Source organism: Danio rerio, chromosome 2 (genome assembly GCF_049306965.1).
Source record: "Danio rerio strain Tuebingen ecotype United States chromosome 2, GRCz12tu, whole genome shotgun sequence".
NCBI lineage: Eukaryota > Metazoa > Chordata > Actinopteri > Cypriniformes > Danionidae > Danio > Danio rerio.
This window is the reverse complement of record NC_133177.1, coordinates 61,150,295-61,167,417: the sequence shown is the minus strand read 5'-3', so window position 1 is coordinate 61,167,417 and position 17,123 is coordinate 61,150,295. Positions and strand designations below refer to the sequence as shown.

Below are 17,123 nucleotides of genomic sequence, written 5' to 3'. Positions count from 1 at the left end.
CAAAAACGGTCCATTGTAACCTTTGATTTGACCACCATCCCATCTGAGCGGAGAGTGAGTATGACGGAGAGGGTTGGGGTGAATGCCCTTAATACAGAGAGGCTGCGTCTGAAACCGCATACTTCCATACTAAACAGTATGCAAAAATCAGTATGCGAGCCGAGTTGTGTGTCCGAATTCAGAAGCTGCGTCCCAAATCGCATACTTATGCACTATTCTACGCCATTTTGTAGTATAAATAGTGTGAGTAGTGCGTTCACACTGAAAACTCTTAACAATAGTAAGTGCACTTGAATTACCCGGATGATGCACTCATTCAGCCAGTATAATGAAGTGTGTAATGATGGACACTTCACACACTCAACGACCGCAGGTTTGCTCACGTAGCGGAAGGGGCGGAGCTATCGGGCGCACATGTTGGATAACTTTATTTATTTTGGTTTGTGAAAGCAAAATTCCCCTATGAGAGTGATTATAGCGCCTCCTGATGGTGAATGTGGTTATACTCACGGCAGGTATTATCTGATAATTCGGTCGTTTATTTCACTGATTTGGCAACCGTCAAACGTCATCAGGGAAACGGGTTGAATTTACGTTTAGTAAAAAAACATTAGTGTGCCATTTGGGACGACACTACATACATATACAATACTGTTGAGTGTGTCAGTGCATAAGTACATAGTGCATGAGTGCATAGTGTATAGTGTGCCATTTGGGACGCAGCTATAGAATTCGAAAATCCGTATACGAGAAGTACCCGGATGACTTACAACTTCTGACGAGATTCTGAAGCGCGCATCCCATGCATGCTGCTCTATCCCATGATGCCCCGCAAGAGAATTCATGAATGCAAGTGAAGCGACGCAACTGACGCAGGTAGGTCACGTGACCATGACAAAATGGCAGGTGTGGTACGTCCGAAGCTGCGTCCCAAATCGCATACTTATGCACTATTCTATGCCATTTTGTAGTATTAATAGTGTGAGTAGTGTGTTCACACTGGAAACTCTAACAATTATAAGTGCACTTGAATTACCCGGATGATGCACTCATTCAGCCAGTATAATGAAGTGTGTAATGATGGACACTTCACACACTCAGCGATCGCAGGTTTGCTTACGTAGCGGAAGGGGCGGAGCTATCGGACGCACATGTTGGATAACTTTATTTATTTTGGATGGTGAAAGCAAAATTCCCCTATGAGAGTGATTATAGCGCCTCCTGATGGTGAATGTGGTTATACTCACGGCAGGTATTATTTGATAATTCGGTCGTTTATTTCACTGATTTGGCAACCGTCAAACGTCATCAGGGAAACGGTTTGAATTTCCACTTAGTAAAAAAACATTAGTGTGCCATTTGGGACGACACTACATACATATACAATACTGTTGAGTGTGTAAGTGCATAAGTACATAGTTCATGAGTGCATAGTGTATAGTGTGCCATTTGGAACGCAGCTCGATTTACATTCATACTTTTCGCATTCATACATGTATTGAACAATGGCTGAGTAGTACGTTTAAATGGAAATGCAGTACCTACTGAGTAGCAGGTGGTTTCAGACGCAGCCAGACGTTTTTAGTTTGATGTAACCTTTTTTGTTTGTTTTATTGTTGAGCTATAAAAAAAGCAACCTGAAATTAAATGTTATAAATGAATCCGATTTTTTTAGGGTTTTTACCTTTATTTGGAAAGGAAAGTAGAGAAAGGGGGAGCAGAGAGAGGGGAAGGATTGGCACAGGACCACGAGGCGGAACTGAACTCGGATTTCCGTGAACACCGGAGTGCATGTGTCGACGCACTAACCACTACACCACTAGCGCCTACATGCATCACGTTTTTTAAAATGTTAAAAAGGGTCACTTGATGGATGAAGGACTGTGCATAAACTGGTGTAATTCTGAAATAAATTAGATTTTGTTTTTAATGTCAAAAGTTCATTATGTAACGTAAAAATATTGTATTAGTGACGTCAAGCAATGTTTCCCAGTCATTTTTAAACTTTATTAAATAAATTAGGAAATTACCCATGTTAAATTACCCACCTACATTTGTCTTCAGGCCACTTGTCCGTTTGGTTTTTGATCCTTCATGATAAAAAGTTTGGGCACCCCTGCTGTAGACAATCCAAAACTAATATCGCTTAAGGGGGCTAATAATATTCACCTTAAAATGGGTTTAAAACAATTAAAAACAGCTTTCATTCTAGCTGAAATAAAACAAGAAAAAATATTAGAGGAAATACTGTGAACAATTCCTGGATCTGTTCAACATCATTTGAGAAATATTTGACGAAGAAATTTACAGAAGGGGGAATAAATTTGACTTCAACTGTATGTATATTTATTCACTCATTATCCTTCAGCTTAGTCGCTTATTTATCAGGGGTCGCCACAGAGGAATGAACCGCCAACTATTCCAGCATATATTTTAAACAGCGGATGCCCTTCCAGCTGCAACCCAGTACTGTGAAACACACACACACACATATACACTACAGTCAATTTAGTTCATCAATTCCCCTGTAGAGCATGTGTTTGGACTGTGGGGGAAACCGGAGCACCCGGAGGAAACCCACGACAACACGGGAAGAACATGCAAACTCCACACAGAAATGCCAACTGACCCAGCCGGGACTCGAACCAGTGACCTTCATGCTGTGACGCCACAATGCTAACCTATGAGCCACCGTGCCACCCATAAGCCATATTTTCTGTGTAGATGCATGTGTGTGATGTCCAGCTGAACTGTGTCTTGAACTCCAGTGTGTGTGTGTGTGTGTGTGTGTGTGTGCTGCAGTTTCAGTCAGTGTGTATTGCTCTAGAATTCTGCATTATTGAAGTAGACGCCGCACTACAGATATGACACAGCCTGTGGAGAACACAAACACAGATAACACACGTACAGTACTGCCAGCCTCAACGCCAAAGGGCTCGTTTACGGTCACTCATCATCTGGAAGCATTAAAACCCGAACCCAAACTGACCAGTGTGTGTTTGATGAGAAATCCTGAAGAAGCAGAAAACACTGGCCTTGTGGAGACGCAGACAGCAGTGTGTGTGTGTGTGTGTGATCACAGTGTTCTTCATCATGCTGAAGTGTGGAGGAGACGACACCAGACTCACATGCAGAAAGTGCAAAATATTCCAGTCTGACTGCAGAGCACAGGTGTGTGTGTGTGTGTGTGTTTCCTCCAGTCAGTGTGCATGTGTGTGTGTGTGTGTGCTCATGCTCTTCCCTCCTCCGCCGAGCGCTGTTCAGACTTGAGTTTGACGAACTCTTTGGCGACCTCATCGTTGTTTCTCTGTGAGAGGATGCGCAGGACGGTGAGCCCCGTCTCGTCCATGTGCACGCGCTTTCCCAGCGGCAGCCAGCAGGCGGCGCTGCTCCGGGATGCCAGATCCTTCAGCTGCAGCACCGCCGTGCCCACGGTGCGATCCTCCCGCGCAAAACAGTAGTCCTTCACACACACCTGCAGCTCATAGCCCTCGGGGCCCAGCTCACTACCTAGAACACTAGATAGGGAGACAGAGAGAGACTGTTACTGAGGAATACAGCAGAATTTAAAAGTCCACATGAATCAGAAGCTGCGACTGTTTTTTCGTCCATATTGTCATGCAGTTCAGAGAGAAACAGTGGGCGTGGCTTGTTTTCTACTGCGTGCTGATTGGTTGTAGCAAAGTAGATTTCATTCAGAAAGATGGGGGCTGTTTCTTAATATCAAGTACACAAAGTTCGGACTTGAGTCCTTAAAGGTTCAGACTAGGAAGAACAAACTACCGAGGACGCAAAGACACAAGTCAGGTATTTCTTCAAATGGAACTGCAGTGTACTTTATAACGTCACTTACCTCACCATGTACATTAACAATTAAATGATTTAATTTTATAATGCACGACCCTGTAATTAAGATTATATTAATATTATAAATCTACATTTTTGATTTAAGAAAATGTACACATAAATTTATATATATACAGTTGAAGTCAGAATTATTCGCCCCCTTTTGATTTTTTTCTTTTATTTTTTAAATATTTCCCAAATGATGTTTAATAGAGCAAGGAAACTTTCACAGTGTGTCTGATAATATTTTTTCTTCTGTAAAAAGTCTTATTTGTTTTACTTCGGCTAGAATAAAAACAGTTATTAATTAAAAAAAAAACATTTTAGGGACATTATTATTAGCCCCTTTAAGCTATATTTTTTTCCGATAGTCTACAGAACAAACCATCGTTATACAATAAGTTGCCTAATTACCCTAACCTGTGTAGTTCACCTAATTAACCTAGTTAAGCCTTTAAATGTCACTTTAATCTGTATAGAAGTGTCTTGAAAAAATATCAAGTAAAATATTATTTACTGTCATCATGACAAAGAGAAAATAAATCAGTTATTAGAGATGAGTTATTAAAACTATTATGATTAGAAATGTGCTGAAACAATCTTCCCTCTGTTAAACAGAAATTGGGGAAAAAAATAAACAGGGGCGCAAATAATTAAGGGGGGCTAATAATTCTGACTTCAACTGTATGTGTAAGTAAAATGAGTTATTATACACAGACACGTGTCTTTGGTTAACAGATTTAATAAACTTCAACCTTTATATGCTCCTTCTGAGCCAAATAATGAGAAAGAATCAAATCTCCTACCACAGCTATGCTGATGACACTCAGATCTACCTAGCCGTACTGCCTAATGACTACAGCCCCATTGACACCCTCTGCCAATGCATTGATGAAATGAACAGTTGGATGTGCCAAAACTTTCTTCAGTTAAACAAAGAGAAAACTGAAGTCATTGCGTTTGGGAACAGAGATGAGCTTCTCAAGGTAAATGCGTACCTTGGCACTAAAGGTCAAACAACAAACAATAAGGTCAAGAATCTTGGTGTGACTCTGGAGTCAGATCTGAGTTTCAACAGTCATGTCAAAGCAGTCAGTAAATCAGCATACTATCATCTCAAACACATTGCAGGAATCAGATGCTTTGTTTCCAGTGAAGACTTAGAGAAACTTGTTCATGCTTTTATCAGCAGCAGGGTGGATTACTGTAATGGACTCCTCACTGGCCTTCCCAAAAAGACAGTCAGACAGTTGCAGCTCATCCAGAACGCTGCAGCCAGGATTCTGACCAGAATCAGGAAATCAGAGCACATCACACCTGTACTCAGGTCTTCACACTGGCTCCCAGTTACATTCAGAATAGATTTTAAAGTATTATTACTGGTCTATAAATCACTAAATGGTCTAGGAGCTCAATACATGACAGATATTCTGACTGAATACAAACTCAGATCTTTAGGATCATATAAACTAGAAACTCCAAGAGTTCAGTCAGAGCAGGGTGAATCTGCCTTCAGCTACTAACAGCGCCCCCTGCTGCTGGAATCAGCTTCCAGAAATGATCAGATGTGCTCCAACATTCGGCACATTCACATCAAGACTGAAACACATCTGTTTAGCTGTGCCTTTACTGAATGAGCACTGTGCTGCGTCCTTCAGGTCATACTATTATGTTTTTCTCTTCTTTTTCATTCTTTTATAACACATTTTTTCTGTTTTTTTATCATGTTAATTATTTGTTTTAATTTTCTTACACTTGTCTCTTTTATTCCTGTTTATGTAAAGCACTTAGAATTGCCACTGTGTATGAAATGTGCTGTATAAATAAACTTGCCTTGCCTTAAAATGGTAATTATACAAGTATATACACAATAAGAAATAAAGATTACGTCAATTTAGTAAACAAAGTCAAACAGCGTACAACACGCTAACGTAACATAATTAAAGACAATTATAAAAGGTAACAAAATAATACTACACCCGAGAGCAAATAATAGATTTAAAAGATCAAAAACTGTCCGTTAGATATTCACAAGATGAATTAAATATCATGTTTTAGCTACAATGAGATCCAGCTGTAGATCCGAGATGGATTGGCCGAAGTAAAGCTGCTCTCGGTGGGGGAGGTGATGACGGAGCTCCCGCTGACAGGTTGGGAGTCGGAGTCCGCATAGGTCAAAGATGTGGTATCTCGGTGAATAAACTGCCGATTCCAGTTTAAAACGACTACATTCTCGCCTGAAAAACTCTTAAAACTTTAATTTGTGACACAGTAAAGGATTATTTTTAAAACCGTGTGGGTTTTCTCAGCCACCATTAGCGTTTGCTGGTTTATCTGCAATGCATTCTGGCATACCTGAGCTTCGCACAAGTTTGCACAAGTCACCTCTCGAAGCATCCTTAGCCAAAGGGGCAGAGCAAGTACACATCCGGGAATTTTATCTGTACTTGGCAAGAGGTGAACTGTGTATTGGAACTAGGGCTGCACAATACATCGTTTCAGCATCGAAATCGCGATGTACGCATCCGCGATAGTCACATCGCAGGAGGTGCGATGCAAAGCAAAAAAAAATAATAATAAATTAAATGTAAAAAAAATAAATAAATATATATATATATATATATATATATATATATATATATATATATATATATATATATATATATATATATATATATTATGGGTGGAGCCGAACCCAAATACGGTATTCGGATAAGCACGAATAGCTTGTTTTTACTTGAAAAATTATTTGTATTCGGGAACAAGAAAACCATTTTATCCAAAAGCTGCGTTTCCTCATGAGACCGCAGTGCATGCCCGCGTGAGTGAGTGAGTGAGTGAGAGAGTGAGTGAGTGAGTTAGTGAGACAGATGTTCAGGAGTCGGGGGGCGGGGTGGGGCCGGGGTAAAAGGTGACTGACGCAGGCTGCTGCTCCACACAGCAACAGAGAAGGCTTGGCAGAGCGAAAAATACTTTACTGCATCACTATTTTTGTTAAATAAATTTTTGTATCTGAACTGGGTTCCAGAGGCAGTTTATAAACTTGTAGCATATTTAAAGCGGAGTTTGATCGGTATATTATTCCATTACGCTGCATTATTGACGTCTGCAACCTGTTGCTCTTTGTTTACGTAAGTTAGCTCTGTTAGCGCGGTAATTAAGACAATAGACTGTTGACAGAGTAACGGTAATGTTCGGTTATAAAGGTTAAAACGATGCATGTGTAGTTGTGTCGAACTGTATGCACTCATAGGAGTTTTATGGTACGTTTAAATTACTGTCATTTGCAGACAGCAAGATATATACTAAGCTAGTTAACCTTAGCATAGCTTCCGTCACTCATACATCTATGCCCGTCACTTATTAACTTTTAGGCACCCAAATAGGTAAGAGTGAGGCTGCTGCGGAGTCATTCTTGGTCCTCCACCAGCAAAAAAAAAAACTTGCTCTAATTCTTTGTGGAAGAGTTTTACAGTCAGTGGTGCAGCAGATAAAACAGTAATGCTGTATGTAACATGTGCAAAAGTATATCTTAAGTATATATATATATATATATATATATATATATATATATATATATATATATATATATATATATATATATATATATATAAAAAATATCGCAATATATCGCAGGGAAACAAAATATCGCAATGTCAATTGTTTCCAATATCGTGCAGCCCTAATTGGAACAGTACTTCGCGATGGTTGATGACGTTTCACGAGGACACAAGAAGCAAGTATAGACAAGAACGCATATTGAGCGACAGCCAAGGAAAAAGGATTTGGGTAGAGTTATTACAACCTAACAGACTCCTAACCCATCCTCACCATTTCTGTTTGTTGTCAAAACTGACAGCTGGAGGGGAGTGGTTAAGTATGTTAGCCACGCCCAATACCTCAGACAGAACTAGTCTGGGACCCCGTTGACACTAGTGCGTTTTAGCTTTAAAACAGCATTTTAGAATAAAATCGGTCAGCATCCACACTGACGTTTACCTAGCGCTTCTGAACAACTCTCCATCCACACTACACCACTGAAAACGCACATCACATGACCACACACACACTCTTTCATGCGCTGCAGCATGTGCACACATCTGAGCTCCAGGCAGTCAGCGGGTGCTTTGAGCACATCTACCCAGATGAGAGCAGCGCACACCCGACAGTTCATCAAGGATCTACTGCTGGATTTCATCTTAATGTAGTTGTTAAACGTGATATTTAATGCATCTTGTCTCTATATAGCGGTGTTTTGAATCTATTACTTGTTCTCAGGTAACGTGTTTTGGCTGAGCGCATAGATAAGCTAATAAATGAATTTAAGGAAAGGCATACACTGATTCTTAAGACAATAATCAATGGAGGATACGTCACAACAATGAGCTTGCAGCCTTGTATAAGGAAATTGATATAGTTAAATATATCAGACTTGCGAGGCTAAGGTGGGCAGGACACGTCATACGTATGGATGAAAATGCCATTGCAAAAAAAATCTTCAGCACTGACCCGGTAGGCAAAAGAAAAGTAGGAAGGCCTAAACCAAGATGGCGAGACTGCATTAGCAGTGATGTTTTAGGAATAAGGAATTGGTGGGCAGTTGCCCGGGACAGAGAACATTGGCGAAAATTACTTGAGGCAGCCAGGATCCAGTAATGGATTTTCAGGCTAAGGATGATGATGATGATGGTACACTGATTCTGCACACTGACTGATCGCTTGCCTTTATTTTCATTCATTCATTCATTCATTCATTTTCTTGTTGGCTTAGTCCCTTTATTAATCCGGGGGTCGCCACAGCGGAATGAACCGCCAACTTATTGAGCACGTTTTTACACAGCGGATGCCCTTATAGTGGCAACCCATCCCTGGGAAAGCCTTTATTTTCTTTATTGTATAAACCTATTGTACGTTATACTTTCATAATGGCCATGATTATTAAACGTGATATTCAGCAAAAGAGAGGCTATGTTTCATATTTTTTATGAAAATGAAAGGAGGCAGTGATGTTATGGACCTCGTTTTGTCATAAATATGTATACAGTGACAATGACGCTCATATAAATATGCAGTGTAAGAATTGAAATATTACAAATATTTTTGATGTCTTTGACAATTCAAAACATGAGCTGAAAACAGGGCCAATTGACTCCACAACCCAGCAGGTGGGAATGCGGGAAAAACCAGCTCCTGCTGCATTTCCATCTAAGTATGCTGAAACTCAGCTTCATCCCTCCAACTCACACATATGGTCATTTCAATGTTTGAATGTTCTAAATTAACCAAACTGACTTTATCTATCAAGTTTGATATCATTTGAAATGTCTCAGTGCGACTGGTACAATGATCTCATTCTCTCAAAAACAGACATAATCAAAACAATAAATATATAACTTCAGGCATCTTTTGAACCACTGTGAAGGGTGTGACTTTTCCACTAAGTGTGAATGCCTTTTGTTATACACACTCCCTTTCTTGAGGGAATTCTTGGATTATTTAAGGTAAGGTTTGAGAAAGGCTCAGGGCGATTCTGCCTAACCAGATCAGCCTATAACATCGAGCCTGCTCCATGTTATGTATATTTTGAAGTCAGGTATGCATCTTTCATCTTGGATTTGTCTTTGATAATTTGATGTTTTGTATTGATCAGTTATGAATTGACTGATTGAATTGGCATAATACATTTACCTGACTAATAAATTGTAATGTTTGACCATATTTTGCTCACTCTGTAATTATTAATTCAGGTAGATTACGCTGTATCCTTGTTTCCGCACGTCTTGCGTCAGGTCAGTAGACGGACTAAAATCCAATTGAGATCGAGCATTGGGCACACTAATTGTGTTTTAGGGATCCGGCTGACTCTTGATATTGATTCATGTGTACTTAGGTGAAAAGGGCGATAACTTCCGTCTAGGTCAACAAGGTGTTGCACAACTAACCTAGATTGGGTACCCGACCTTTGTTTGAAGGTAATATTATTCTAAATTAAGTTCATATGGGAACCCATGGGCTTGGTGAAAACCAAAGTTACTATAAAGTCCAGTAGTCGGGTACATTTATATTAATGCCCTAACCTCTAATTAGAAATGATGATTGTCTTAATTCAAAGGTGTACATCTAAGCGGGACTAACTAAAGTATTTTAGAACGAGCGCGCTGGTAGCGGCCATCTAAAGTATTAGTCAATTTACCTCTGTTTAATATTCAAGACTGAACGTAGTGTGACCGTGAGGGACGCCTTCGGCCGAGGCGATTTCTCTGAGCGACATGAGCACCCGAATGAACGGATGTGATAGTTACTAGTGAAGACAAAAGGTTCAAACATTTATCTAAATTACATATTAATATAATCTTCTCAAAGTTTTATAATTGGAGTCAGATAAAACGAGGATAAATATATTAATATTCTAAACCACCTCATACTAAAATTGGAGTCAGATATGAGTTAAGTTTAATATAAATCAACAATGTGCACTGGAAAGACCGAACATGCAGTGAACCTTCATCCACCAGTGGACACCGTCATTGGACCAACTGGCTGGACCCTACAAAAGCTACACAACGTAACATGCAAACTCCACACAGAAATGCCAGCTGAGCCAGCCAGGACTTGAACTAGCAACCTTCTTACTGTGAGGCCACAGTACTAACCACTGAGCCACCGTGCCACCCCAATACTAATATTTGAACATTTAAATACCATATCAATATTTATTAATACATTCATTCATTTTCTTGTCGGCTTACTCCCTTTATTAATATGGGGTCGCCACAGCGCAATGAACCGCCAACTTATCCAGCACATGTTTTTACGCAGCGGATGACCTTCCAGCCGCAACCCATCTCTGGAAAACATCCATACACCCTCATTTACACACATACACTATGGATAATTTAGCCTACCCAATTCACCTGTACTGCATGTCTTTGGACTTGTGGGGGAAACCGGACCACCCGGAGGAAACCCACACGAAGGCAGGGAGAACATGCAAACTCCACACAAAAACCCCAACTGGTACAGCCGAGGCTCGAACCAGCGACCTTCTTGCTGTGAGGCGACAGTACTACCTACTGCGCCAATGCGTCACATTTATTAATATATATTTTATTTATTAATAACACAATGTTTTGATCCACTCTAAATAATGACTGCTGTACTATCATGATTGTGTGTGTGTGTAAAATATATTATATATGAAGAGTTTATTTACAAAAACTGATAAGTAATCCTTCACTCTCTCTATTTAGATATTTTTCAGAGATTTTTTCAGTTGTACTCTTCAATGCACAGCTTAAAACAGAACATCTGAAAATGATCACATAAATGCTTCACATGTAAACAGGAATGTATGCTCTCATAAACATATCATGGTATCATACAAATCTGTAAAAAGCGAAGGAGAACGTACTACTGGAAGGATTCGGCGAACTTCGGAGACCAGCTGTTGTTCTTGGATTTGGTGGCGAATTTCCTCTTCTTGTCGCTGAGATATGGCCCGATGATGAACACCTCCACGAAGGGCCGGAAGATCCCCTGTGTCTGCCAGCGCAGGTCATTGGCTGAGACCACTGATAAACACACAGAGAGGATACGATTAGCCTGATGATGCTAACAAAATGTTTCCATCACTTCGATAATTTGTCACCAAATTCAAAGCTGCATGTTTGAAATTTGAACAAATATGATTATTTATACATCAAAATAATAATAATAATAATACCATTAATAATAGTTGCTTTTTATTATAAACCACAAGATAAAGTTTGTAATTGACCAATCATATTATAATTAGTCATCAAATTTATTATTTGAAATATTAAAGCAAAATAATATTCTTACTATTGTTACTATTAGAATCCTTTTAAAGTATAATCATAACAGTTTGTACATATTTGCATAAGTTTGTAACATACTTTATATTGTGGTTTAAAATAAAAGTAATAATTATTTTTATTATTATTATTATTCTAATTATCATTTTTATTATTATTATTATTATTACTATTATTATCATCATCATTATAGAATAGTTTTGATGTATAATTATAATATATTTGGCAAATTTCAAAGTTTATATCGTGGTTAATAATAAAAATAATAATTGTTGTTATTATTATTATTATTTTTATTATTATTATTATTATAAATTTTATTATAGAATCATTTTGATGTATAATTATAATATTTAGCCAAATTTAAACTTCATATTGTGGTTTCAAATATAAAGTAACTATTATTATTGTTAATATTATTATTATTTAATTATCATTAATTATCATTATTATTATTGTTATTGTTATTAGTATTATCATCATCATCATTGTCATCATCATCATCATTATTATTATTATCATTTTTATTATTATTATTATTTATTTTTTAAATTCTTATTATCATTATCATCATCATCATTATAGAATAATTTTGATGTATAATTATAATATATTTGGCAAAATTAAATGTTTATATTGTGGTTAATAATAAAAAGTAATTATTATTATTATTATTATTATAGAATCATTTTGATGTATAATTATAATATATTTGGCAAAATTAAATGTTTATATTGTGGTTAATAATAAAAAGTAATTATTATTATTATTATTATTATAGAATCATTTTGATGTATAATTATAATATATTTGGCAAAATTAAATGTTTATATTGTGGTTAATAATAAAAAGTAATTATTATTATTATTATTATTATAGAATCATTTTGATGTATAATTATAATATTTAGCCAAATTTAAACTTCATGTTGTGGTTACAAATATAAAGTAACTATTATTATTATTAATATTATTATTCTTATCATTATTATTATTATTATTATTATTATTATTATTTTTATTATTATTGTTGTTAGTATTATCATCATCATCATCATCATCATCATTATTATTATTATTATCATCATCATCATTATAGAATCATTTTGATGTTAAAATTTGTAATTGTGTTTAATAATAAAGAGCAATTATTGTTGTTGTTATTATTATTATTATCATCATCATCATTTTAGAATAATCTATCCATCCATCTATCTATCTATCTATCTATCTATCTGTCTGTCTGTCTGTCTGTCTGTCTGTCTGTCTGTCTGTCTGTCTGTCTGTCTGTCTGTCTGTCTGTCTGTCTGTCTGTCTGTCTATTATTATTATTATTATTATTATTATTATTATTTATTTCTATAGTGCTTTTTACAATGTAGCTTACGTCAAAGCAGTTTAACATATGAAGAACTCCATCAAAATCAATTTGTCTTGTTGTGATAAATAATTGCTGAAATTTTTAATCGTGATATCAAGGTATTATCACCATATTGTCCTAGGCTGCAAAAAAAAAACAGCTTGAAGACTGAAGAGAAATTATTTTCAGACATAAACCCGTACACATGCTAATATTCTCTACAACATCATGAGATCGTGATTGAAAATAATCTCACTATTTAGACTGTATCATCATTAACACTGTACAATCACGCTTCATTTATTAACATCAGTTCATTAAACTAAACTCACAAAAGCATTTATTAATCTCAGCCTAATTACTAAAATTGTGCTATTAAAAAGGTTTCAAACCTTTATGAGTTTCTTTCGTCTGTTAAACACAAAAGAAGGCATTTTGAAGAATGTTGGAAACCTGTAACCATTGTGTTCAATTGTGTTAGTTTTCCCAACTATTATTAGTCAATGGTTACAGGTTTACAGCATTCCACAAAATATCTTATTTAGAGTTCAACATAATAAACTATTAAATGCTTATAACAACGAGAGGGTGAGTAAATAATGATTACATTTTCATTTTTGGATAAAGGTTTAAAACAAGCTAATGCTGATTAAATGATGACTGAATTTAGGTGAACTGTCTCTTTAAGAATATTCAGACTGTAGTATTATAAGATAATAGAAGATATTTTGAAGAATGCTGAAAACCGGCAACCACTCATTTCCATACTATTTGTTCTTCTTATTATGGACGTCAATGGTTACAGGTTTACAGCATTCTACAAAATATTTTCTTTTGCGTTCAACTGAATAAAGAAACTCAAGACTACTTGAGGGAGAGTAAATAGTGAGTAAATCTTATTATCTTAGTTGTGTGAACTATCCCTTGAAAATGCACTCTAAAACATTCAATAATAAACCATTATTCTTGATATTTAAAAGTGGCCGTTATAACAGTATTGTTCATGTTCTTCATCATGATATATGTTATATTATTGTGCCATTAACATGTCTCCTTATGATGCTAATAATGATGTGTAATAAAGTCTGAGCACCTTTAACTGTGATTCTGTGTCCTCCAGTGTTCGGGTCATTGAAGATCTCCACCGTCATACACACTTCACCCACTGCATCCTCCACTCCTGATGCTGAACACACACACACACATGCACACACAGAAAAAAATAAGTTTGCATTTGCATAATGTGTGTGTACTCACTGTGTTGAAATATTGTCTTTATATAAATACAAAATGTCTAAAATACAAAAAATACAAAGCCAAAATAAATACATGTATATTTATATTTATATATAATTTGTAACAAGTTAAAACAGAGTATATATATATATATATATATATATATATATATATATATATATATATATATATTACATAAAAGTATATACTGTGTACATTGAAAAATATTAAATGTTAAATATAAAATTTTATCTTGTGCTTAATAATAAATAGTAACTATTATTATTATTTTGATTATGATATTATTATTATTATTATTATTATTATTATTATTATTAATATTATTAATAATATTATTATCATCATCATCAGTATATAATTATTTTAATGTATAACTATAATATATTTGGCCAAATTCAATATTTATATTGTGGTTAATATAAAAAAGTATTATAATTATTATTGTTGTTGTTATTATTATTATTTATTATTATTATTATTATTATTATTATTATTATTATTAATATTATTATTATAGAATCATTTTGATGTATAATTATAATTTATTTGGCCAAATTCAAACTTTATTTTGTGCTTAAAATATAAAGTAACTATTATTATTATTATTATTATTATTATTATTATTATTATTATTATTATTATTATTATTAGAAGTAGTAGTAGTAGTAGTAGTAGTGTTATCAATATATTTTATATAATTTATTTTTTTATTGATTATATTATCATTATATAAGATAAATATTTGATCTTATATTTGTTTGCCTACATGTTATCAGACTAATAATAGAAAGGCATGAGCATGGAGATTTCTTGTTACATTACTGACATTACAGTTTGCCTTTTTATTAATACAAGATTTAAACATGGGATTAATCTGACAGAAGAATGCTGTGAATCTGCTGTTACTGCAGTCCTCCAGCAGAAGGCAGCAATCACACACTACAGCAGCAATACACAATTGACATCACTGTAATCTCTATTATTCATTCATTCATTTTCCTATAGCTTAGTCCCTTATTAATCAGGAGTCACCACAGTGGAATGAACCGCCAACAACAGCAACCTAGTGCTGGGAAACACCCATACACTCTCATTCACACACACTCATGCACTACGGCCAGTTTATTTCATCAATTCGCCTATAGCGCATGTGTTTGGACTGTTGGGGAAACCAGAGCAGCCAGGACTCGAACCAGAGACCTTCTTGCTGTGAGGCCACAGTGCTAACCGCTGAGCCACCATACTTTTTCGATTATCTTATCAATAATAAGTTTGAGTATTGCAGCTGGAAGGGCATCCACTGTGTAAAACATTTGCTGGATAAGTTGGCGGTTCATTCCGCTGTGGCGACCCGAGATTAATAAAGGGACCAAGCCGAAAATAAATGAATCAGTATGTTTGAGTACAATGATACTTAAATGTGTATCTTTATGAACAGAGCTCTGAAGTACTCCATCATACAAGGCAAAGCAATACAAAGACAAATGCGCAATCTTGTATTAGGTGGATCCTTATGCATATGTAACATTCACTGAATATGCAAATGTATGCAAATATGAAGCAGACACATACGCTTATCCGGATAGACGTCTTCACTGCTAGTGTATCGCACACCTTTACCTCCATGAACTGAACACAAGAGAAGAGCAATGCTGAATTAATAATGTTGTTATATGACAGATACACTGCAAAAAAACTCAGTAAAATGAGCAGTTTTCTATATTTTGTTATTCATATCTTTATTTTTGCCTGTTTATTTCTGCGTTTGAGTTGCATTATGAGATCTTGATCTTTCTTGCAACAACTTTTAACCTTGAAAAGTGTGAAGAAGTGAACGTAATTTACACACTTATTTTTCTACATCAGGGGTGGCCAATCCTGTTCCTGGTTAGCCACCTACCTGCAGATTTCAGTTGCTACCCATATCAAACACACCTGAACCAACTAATTAGGACCTGAACACCACGTGATAATTACAGGCAGGTGTGCTTGATATGGGTTGCAACCAAGCGGCAACCTCCCGCTCTCCCTGAGGAAGCCAATACGGAAGTAACTAAAACTGCAATTCATCCGAAATTCCGCTAGTCCTGGCCGCTCCTGGCTCCAAAACAGAGCACATTTCAATTGAGCCCACTGTAAGAATGGCCAACTTTACAGCAGAAAAAAAGGTGTTTACAGCCTGCTACAAAAAAAGATTTTGGTTAATACAGCTAATATTACCCTTCATGACAACTGTGAGGGGGTGAATATTTTTATAACTCATCCGTTTCCTTTATATTAAGTTATATTAAGTTTGCATAATTAAGGGCGTGGCCACTTGAGTGACAGCTTGGTCTCGTTGGTCGCCGTCACGTCACCTCAGCTGAATCCTGCAGATTAGCCACTGAACTCGGCATATTTATCTATTTCTGTGTTGTTTTATTTGGCTTTACAGTCAACTGCCTTTTGGACTTGTTTCCTACAATTATTAGATGGCATGGCATGCTGAGTGCACTTAATTGTGCTCACAAACCAATCACGCGGCCTCCGTTTCCCATGTGAGTAAAGTTATATACTTATATACCATCTCTATACATGTATTTGTTTTATTTAGGATCATTTATGGTTTATATTTATATTTAGAGCTGTAATGCGTTTCAGAATCTGACAGATTGATTAGCTGTAGGCTCTAGAACAGTCATCTGAAGTGTTGTCATACAGTGTTATGCTGGATTTCATCAATAGTCTTGCATTAACTAACACAGACTATATCTGAAGTGTTTGGAAGTAATTCGCGTTTTCCTCCTGTTGAAAAACATCATAAGAACAATGTTTAGTGGCTCAGTG

General features: G+C 36.0%; 2 protein-coding genes across 7 annotated transcripts in view; one reads left to right on the top strand and one right to left on the bottom strand.

Annotated features, from left to right (window-relative positions):
• The window catches only part of lingo3b (leucine rich repeat and Ig domain containing 3b), a 790,077-nt gene that overhangs the window by 520,498 nt on the left and 252,456 nt on the right, over window positions 1-17,123 (top strand). The window lies entirely within an intron of this gene.
• Window positions 2,251-17,123, bottom strand: part of LOC100534673 (protein unc-13 homolog A) — a 172,838-nt gene continuing 157,965 nt past the window's right edge. For 5 of the 6 annotated variants that reach the window (XM_073932036.1, XM_073932038.1, XM_073932039.1 and 2 more), the window contains 4 exons: window positions 15,870-15,926; window positions 14,134-14,226; window positions 11,258-11,417; window positions 2,251-3,518 (listed from right to left, as the gene is read on the bottom strand). In XM_073932036.1, the coding sequence (XP_073788137.1) occupies window positions 3,230-3,518; window positions 11,258-11,417; window positions 14,134-14,226; window positions 15,870-15,926 (599 nt within the window). In that variant the 3' untranslated portion in view covers window positions 2,251-3,229. The remainder of the gene's footprint in view (window positions 3,519-11,257; window positions 11,418-14,133; window positions 14,227-15,869; window positions 15,927-17,123) is intronic. The other variant, XR_012395330.1, reaches the window with a different exon arrangement.